This window comes from Octopus sinensis, linkage group LG22 (assembly GCF_006345805.1).
Source record: "Octopus sinensis linkage group LG22, ASM634580v1, whole genome shotgun sequence".
In the NCBI taxonomy this organism is placed as follows: domain Eukaryota; kingdom Metazoa; phylum Mollusca; class Cephalopoda; order Octopoda; family Octopodidae; genus Octopus; species Octopus sinensis.
In genome coordinates this window covers 4,558,130-4,566,707 of record NC_043018.1, presented here as the reverse complement: position 1 = coordinate 4,566,707, position 8,578 = coordinate 4,558,130, and the positions used below count along the sequence as shown (strand labels likewise).

Sequence of the window (8,578 nt, the reverse complement as noted above, 5' to 3'; positions counted from 1 at the left end):
TTTAAGTCCACTCAAGAAGCTTTTGTTAGCATGAGTAGAAGACACTTGGCCAAGGTGTCATGCAGTGAGACTGAACCCAGAACCATGTGGTTGGAAAGCACCTATATCTATATATATTACTGTCAGCATTTCAGGGGTGAAATTCTGGTTTACGCACCCCATATAACTCCTCGTAACTTTTCTAGAATTTTCAGAAAACTTTTGCAAATTTGTCTTCTACACAGAGAATTCATAAGGTCATGCAAAAAAAATTTTGTATGTGATTTAAGGGCAAAGCTCACCAGTCTTCAGTCAAACTGTCCAACTCATGCCAGCATGGAAAGCGGACGTTAAACGATGATGATGATGATGATTAGCAGGTGTTTACTGGCATCATATGAAATTTCTAAAATGATAGCAAAAGCTGAGACCCCATAATATTGGGGAAACTAATTTCCCAGCAGTATCTGACGGAATTTCATCAACGAAATTACTTGTAAGATTCCTTTAAGTAACTCATCAGAGTCGTGAAATAACCAAAGATGTAGAAAAGCAACTTGTAGCCAAATTGTAAAGAAATTTCCTCTTCAACCTGATGACCCTAAACTGAGAGATAGTAAAGCTATTTCATTGGCGTACGTTCGATTCTTGGATGGTAATGGATTCAGAGAGGAAATGCTTATTGTCAGACATCTTCAACAGACACCAAAGATGAAACAACTTGCAGAGAAGTTGAAACTTATTTGGAAGAAAATGAAATTCCCCTCAAAAATATAATAGCTTGTGCTAATTGACAGTGCTCCACCCATGATTGGCAGATACAAAGGTTTTATTGCATTTTAAAAAAATACTGTTCCTGAAATATTTTGCATATGCTGCATGATACACCCGCAACACTTAAGTTTCAAAACAATTAAGCAGACGTCTGCATGATGTAATAAAAGTTCTTAACGATATTAAATCAAATTCTTTCATGAATTCTGTAATGAAAATGAAGAAAAGTTTAAATACCTTGTAATTGACACAAAAGTGAGATGGTTATCAAAAGATGTCTGTGTTGTTTTGTTGCACTTTGGGACGCTATTGTCTCATTTCTAGCAAACAACAATCTCAACCAACAGCTGTGTTATGTTTTATTTATCAAATATATTTGAGAAAATTAATTTAATAAACAGCTTCAAGGACAAAAATCTGATCTCATATTTTCCAAAGGAACTATTTCTGCTTTTCTAGGGAAAATACAGCTGTGGAAAATGAATGTTGTATGTCAGATTGTAATTTTCTAATTTGGATTAAAATAGCAGTAATCTGCAAGATGAACATTTGGGAAGCTTGGTTTAGCGACCTGCTGAAGTTAAATATACTGTGTTGGGGGACCCTTTTGAAGTTAATGTTGCTGATGCAGGTATCTGTTTGCAGAAGGATTTTATTGAAATGCAGAGTGAGGAAATGTTTCAGGAAAGATTTGAAGACGGGGAACATAATAATGTATGGAAAAGTAATGACACTGCAACAAGGCATCCACGACTCTGGGAGAAAGCAGAATTGTACTTTCCTGCTTTTGCTTTAATCTTATCTTGTTGAATCTGGCCTCAGCCATGTCACTAAGTTATTGTCAAAAGCTTGTAATTGGAGAAAGAAGTGATCTTTGATTATCACTGATAATGGTGGAGCCAAATATTGCAAAACTAGCAGAGCAGCATCAACTGCAAGGTTCTTCTATTAAATATGTCCTTCTAAATTTATGACTCGTTTTACTTGTGAACATTGTATACACTTTATAGACACTTTCAGGGAGGATATTACCTTTGTTAGCAACGAAGGGCTTCTCCTTTAGAGGGAAGCGAAATTGTATGATGCTTGCACATGAAGTGTAATGCTGCATGATAGAGACATGTGGGTCTTGAATGAAGAGGATTTGTGAAGATAGGAGACCTGAGCACTGTATGCAATAATTTCATTATTGTTATTTATTTTCCATAGAATTTAGTTAGGTGTTAAAGATTATCTACATTAAATTGGTTATATGTCTGCAATACACAAAATATTTTTACAATTTTTAAAAATATAATTCCTAATGATATTTTTTAAACATTGACTGGTTATGGGGTCCACATGAATAAAATAGGAATCAAAGGGATCCACAAGTAAAACAATAGTTGAGAACCCCTATTCTAAATGATTTCACATTAATTACTTTACTCAAACCTTTCTATCAATAGAAATTAAGATGTCTAATCTTTTTGTTACTAAATTTTCATTGCTTTTGCTTCAACTAATTTCGAAAGTAATGAAGAATTTAGAAAAACTATTTTGTCATTAAGTTGGTGTTTGGAACACAAATTAACATGAAAGTTTGATGGGAAGTTTTTAGATGACTTTAAAACAGAAATTTTGTATGACAGAACGAGAGGCAGAACCACGTGTTTAGTAGAAGCTGAGCATCATCCACAACAATATTGGGAGGGCCTGAAAAGTTCATCGAGTTCTCAGGCACAGCTCTCTCCCACCTCATCTGACTAATTGATCCAAATAGATTCTCTGTTACCTTAAAAAGAGAAAAACTTAAAGAGAGTAAGGGAGACTACCCAGTATGAAAGATATTTTAAAACATGAAAAGGTTAGAATAACTTAGAAAGGAAAAAAAACACTCAAAACAACTCCATAAAAATATAAAAAATAAAATTTATTCACTTTTTGGTTTTGATTTCAATTTACTTCTGACTATAATAACTGTCATAGTTAAACCTGGAAAAGAGAAATGCAATAATTTAAAGATATACTTGTGTTGTTTAATATAAAGCTACAGAGATATGTCTCAAAATATCAATAGTTTTATGCTAAACCAGTGTATACAGAACAGAACATGAATGAAGCTATGCGATGATGATGCTTTTCTGAAGGCAGTTACAACCAACATAATTTTTTAAACATATTTTATTTAGTTTATTGATCATGTTTTTTTTTTATGTATTTATTTATTTGGAATTACTTCACTAATGAGATTGAAATTTGTCTTGGAAAATGAGTACAAGGGATATAAGAGTGATTTTGTACTGGTTTGGAGGTACACCATGAATTATCAGCACCCATTCCACTCTGTACAGTGGATGGCCAGTGCTAGTGCCATGTAAAAAGCACCCAGTTCACTTTGTAAAAACCATCCGAAAGCAGACACTGGAACTTGGTGCAGTCCACTGGCTGACCAGCTCCTGTCAAACTGTCCAACCCCTGCTAGCATGGAAGACAGACATTAAATGATGTTAATGTTGATGATGATGATGATGTGTGTGTGCGTGTATACACATACATACACACACTCACACACACACATGCCTGTAGGACAACCTTTAAGCTGATGACCAGGTTGTTATAGCTGAAGCTAATTAGAATAGAAATTCCAGGTATGAGAACAAAAGTTAAAATAAAGGGTCCTCTGATTGAATTTAGCAAAGACTAAAATGTTAGAAAGTAGTCAAGGAGAAGGGACACTGCTTCCATCAGGGAAATGGCTTTGCTTAATCTGTAGAAAAGGAGTAGGTAGGAATTTTATACAGTGCACCAAGTGCAAACTATGTTTGCCAACAGAGACTTTACGTGCTGTAGGTACACAGAGGCAGTAACTAATTCAGTCCATGTATGAAATGTGGAGGCACATGATTTGGTGCTTTCTGCTTTGGACTCAGGATCATAAGACTGTGGCTTTGATTCCTGGACTGAGCTATGTGTTGGGTTCTTGAGTAAAACATTTCATTTCGCGCGGCTCCAGTCCACTCAGCTGGTAAAAATGAGCAACCATGGGACAGACTGGTGTCCCATCCAGGGAAGAGTTTATACACCAGAGAAACCAGCCGGTGGAGTAATGTGGATGAAACCAGCCTGTTTGAAACAGACTTCTTCCAATGGCTTCTGTTATCTCCTTGATCGAATTTGCAGTGGGAAAGGGCATTCGGAAAGCAGAGTAGCAGTAAGAACTGGATGGGAAAACTTCAGGGAGGACATTACCTTTGTTAGAGGGAAGAGAAATTGTATGATGCTTGCGCATGGAGTGTAATGCTGCATGATAGAGACATGTGGGTCTTGAATGAAGAGGATTTGTGAAGATAGGAGACAAATGGAGTATGCTATGGTGGATGTGTAATACTAGTGTGTATGAAAGTTGGAGTACAGATGAGCTGAGAAATGAAATGAACATAGGAGGAGACAGGTATTGTGTGCAAGAGAGAAGACTGTGTTGCATTGAACATATGATGTGTATGGAAGTTTAAAGAAGTGCTGCACACTTAAAGTGAATGAAACCTGTAGAAAGACCCTTGGGATGAAGTGGTGAAGAGGGATCTGAAGTTATTAGATCTAACAGAGGAGATGACTGCATTGATGAGTAATATACTGTGTGGGAGAAGACCTGCCCAGCTGGCCTGGCATGGTGAAGGGAACATTAACATTGTGCATGCATATTTGTATATAAATATAGGCATGTATCATTAGGTATATATATGTACATGTGTGTGTGTGTATACATGTATGTGTATATATGTATATGTACACACACACAGACTGTGAAGTGTGTGTCTCTGACAATTTCTCAACCTTCCACCTTTCTAACACCCCTATTCCTATCACTTGTCCCTCTATGATGTTTTGAGTAGTTTCAAATCTTGGGACCTTTTAAGTAGGCTTGACATGGGGCTCAACAATGATAACAGCAACAGAGAAGGGAAAGTGATTTTAAGTTTTAAAAATAGAAAAACAATTGGTAGAATACTGACCAATGATCACAAGGGCTACGGACATCAACACCAATGGAAAGGCCACCGCATAAAACTGAGGAGGGAAGAAGGAATGCAGTTTCTGATTTGGTCCCAGAAAAGGCTGAAAAAATAAATGGATTCATTACTATGACAAATAACAAAACAATAAGCCAAATCCTCACCCACCCCACACCCCAAAATAGGAAAACAGACATAATACTAATTTCAAATGATTTTCTACTAATTACCTAATTACACTGGCATCAGACACACCATCAAAGGGCCAGTACTTCCAGGTACCTGCTGTTAAGATTCAAGTGACAAAGCTCAGGTAGGGTCCACAATAGAGTTTCTTCTCTCACATCTGAGATGATGCACACACAAAGATCCTAGATTGCATCTAGAATAGGGAGAAAGGGTTACCTACTCCAGGCTCTGGCCCCACAGGTGAACTGTCTCTTCTCTCTTCCATTTCAACAGGTGTTATAATGACCTTTGCTCTTTGGTCATGGTTGGGCTCATACCACCTCCACTCAGCTTCAGGTATTCCTCATGCATTTGTCCCTCCTCTTCTCATTACCCTTATGGTGTACCCCGTCCTTCCTTGGTGTTAACCATTGCACCCAGTGTCTCAGCCTCCTGAAATTCTTTCCCTGCATCTGTCTTTCCTACAGATGTTAACTTACAAAGGTTCAGGGGGAACATTATTGGTATCAATCTCACCAATATTAGAGAGAGAGGGGACAGGGCCCATCACCTGCAAATGTGATGGACACTGCCTCGTTCTCCAGATCCAGCAAATAATAATAATAATGAAAAATGATTTGTTCAGGATTATCAACCATGGCCTGATGCACAACACTATCAGCCAATAAATAACTTTACTCTCCAACACATCTTTTATTCCATCGATTCCAATTCATCCTTGCCACAAGACTGAAAGCAGGTGGAATTGACTTCTGTGGAATAAAATACCATAAGCCAGTTTAGGTTCTGATTATCCAAAAAAATGGATTTCAAGAAAAAGAACTAAACATTGTGTGTGTGTGTAGGTGCAGGCATGGCTGCGTGGTAAGAAGTTTGCTTCCCAACCACATGGTTCCAGGTTCAGTCCCATTGCATGGCACCTTGGTCAAGTGTCTTCTACAGCCTCAGGTTGACCAAAACCTCATTAGTGGATGTGGTAGATGGAAACCGAAAGAAGCCTGTTGTATGTGTGTCTTTGTCCCCAACCACAGCTTGACAACCAGTGTTGGTGTGTTTACATCCCTGTAACATAGCAGTTCAGGAAAGATAGACTAATACAATAAGTACCAAGATTAAAAATAAAAATAAGCATTAGGGTCATTCAACTAAAAATTCTTCAAGGCAGCATGGCTACAATCTAATTATTGAAACAAGGAAAAAGATATATATATATATATGTGTGTGTGTGTGTGTGTGTGTGTGTGTGTGTGTGTGTGTGTGTGTGTGTGTGTTTGTGTCTGTGTTTGTCCCCCATCACCGCTTGACAAATGGTATTGGTTTGATAATATCCCCATAACTTAGCAGTTTAGCAAAAGAGAACTGATAGAATATGTATCAGGCTTAAAAAAAATTAAAAGGTAAGTCCTGGGGTCAATTAAAAAAAAGTGGTGCCCCAGTATGGCCATAGTCTAATGACTGAAACAAGTAAAAGATAAAAGATGGTTACTTACAAGAATAATAACCCAAATGGAATAATAAATGAAAATTGTGGCTGCTAGAAACATCAGCCCCCATCCAAAGGTTTGGTCCACGCTTGAGGCCTGCGGAACATTTAAAACAGAATAATAATTACACATCCAGTTTGTGTAAATTTGAGTGTGTGTGTGCATGTTTGTGTGTGTGTGTATGTGTGTGTGTATGTTTGTATGTGTATGCTTGAGTGCACATTAGGTGTGTAAAGAAAAACAGAAAAATGTAGCAATAACAATCAAATAAGATGTGATCATGCATACATACCATCTTGTTTCAGAAGCCAATTCTTCGAGTCTAAAGATAGGAGAGAAAGAAGAAAAAAAAAGGACATGAATGGAACAGAAGAAAAAGTAAAACGGAAAAAAAAAAACAAAAAAAAAGATGATTTGAATTTGGTTTGAAAAAATATTGATTTCATATTTTGACACAAAGCCAGAAATTTTGAGAGAGGGGTCAGTCAATTACATTGACCCCAGTACTCAACTGGTATTTCTTTTATTGACCCTGCAAAAGGATGAAAGGCAAAGTTGACTGTAGCAGGATTTGAACTCAGAACATGGAAACAAAGAAAATACTGCTGAGCATTTTGCCTGATGTGCTAATGATTCTGCCAGCTCACTGCTGTAGTAGTAGTAGTAAATAAATAAATAAATAATCTTTTCTACTATAGGCACAAGGCCTGAAATTTTGGGGGAGGGGGAAAGTCAATCACATCGACTCCAAGTACTTGAGTAGTATTTAATTTATCGACCCCAAAAGGATGAAAGGCAAAGTTGACTGTAGCATAATTTGAACTCAGAACATAATGACGGACAAAATACTGCTAAACATTTTGTTCTGCGTACAAACGATTCTGATAGCTTGCAGCCTTACAACTTAAAAAAACATATTGAAATGCATCAATTCTACAATACTTAAACACTCTGGGAAGAAGATAAAAGAAAGATGAAAGCACTGATGTCAAAAATGTTAGATTCATAATTATTACTTCAGAAATATGTAAAGGAGTGCAAAATATCTTTTACTTGCTCCAGTCTCTGGATTGCAGCTATGCTGGGGTTCCCCCTTGAAGGGTTTAGTCAAATAATTGACTTTGATTTATTATTAGTGTTGCTTAATATGTTTTGCTAAAATTGCTGTTTCTTTTCAGATATCATCAGAAAAAGGTAATTAAAATTCATTAAAATGACAGATCTGTCAGACTTTCAAAGAGATCAAATTGTTGGTGCAGGCACTAGCGTAACGAAAACAGCTAAACTCTGGAAGAAAACCAAGACTTTCAGACAGGGGCCGTCGGACTCTTACATGAATTGTTAGAAAGGATCACAAAAGTACAATTCCTAAGATTACTGCAGAGCTTAAAGACCACCTTGAGAACCCAGTTTCCACAAAAACTGTTCACCAGGAGATGCACAAAGCTGGATTTCACTGGAGGATTTCAATCAGAAAACCACTGCTTTCAAAAACAAACATTGCAAAGTGTTTGGAGTGGAGTAAAAACCTACAGAATTGGTCCCTAGAGCAGTGGAAGAATGGTATTTTCTCAGACAAGTCATCTTTTACCTTATTTTTGACCACTGGCTGAGTATACATGTGGAGACAGCCAAAAGAAGCATTTGACCCAGACTGACTTTTACCAACTGTTAAACACGGAGTATCTGTGATGATGGGGGGGGGCTATATCTTGGAAATCTGCTGGCCCAATGGTTTCCCTTCATGGCAGAATTAAAAGTCAAAACTAAGCATTTTATTTGACCAAATTCATCCTGTGGTTGCAGAACTGTTTCCAGAGGGAAATGCAATCATTCAGGATGATAATGCACCAATTCACACAGCTAAAGTTATTACTGAATGGCCCAAGGAACATTCTAGAACATCTTATCTGGCCACCACAGTCCCCAGATCTCGATATTATTGAACATTTATGGTGCATTTTAGAAAAACAGCCCTTTTCTCCAGATTTAGCACCTTTCATCTTTTCTTCAAGATGAAACTACAGCTCAAAGGTTGCCATTTTAACACTGTTGTTAAGATCCAGAGCAAATTGCAGGGACTTCCAGGTCGGATTCCAAAAATGGTAGGAATGCTGGTGCCGGTGTATTGCTGCACAAGGTGACTATTTCAAAGGA

The 8,578-nt window shown here is 37.3% G+C and overlaps 1 protein-coding gene across 8 annotated transcripts in view; it reads right to left on the bottom strand.

Annotated features, from left to right (window-relative positions):
- Positions 1-2,300: 2,300 nt before the first annotated feature.
- The window catches only part of LOC115223250 (dolichol phosphate-mannose biosynthesis regulatory protein), a 20,431-nt gene continuing 14,153 nt past the window's right edge, over positions 2,301-8,578 (bottom strand). For 5 of the 8 annotated variants that reach the window (XM_036512159.1, XM_029793751.2, XM_036512157.1 and 2 more), the window contains 5 exons: positions 6,714-6,743; positions 6,428-6,517; positions 4,749-4,851; positions 2,674-2,727; positions 2,301-2,527 (listed from right to left, as the gene is read on the bottom strand). In XM_036512159.1, coding sequence (XP_036368052.1) covers positions 2,499-2,527; positions 2,674-2,727; positions 4,749-4,851; positions 6,428-6,517; positions 6,714-6,716 — 279 coding nt within the window. In that variant the 5' untranslated portion in view covers positions 6,717-6,743 and the 3' untranslated portion in view covers positions 2,301-2,498. Of the gene's footprint in view, positions 2,528-2,673; positions 2,728-4,748; positions 4,852-6,427; positions 6,518-6,712; positions 6,744-8,578 lie in introns of those variants that run through there. The other 3 variants (XM_029793749.2, XM_029793750.2, XM_036512156.1) reach the window with 2 other exon arrangements.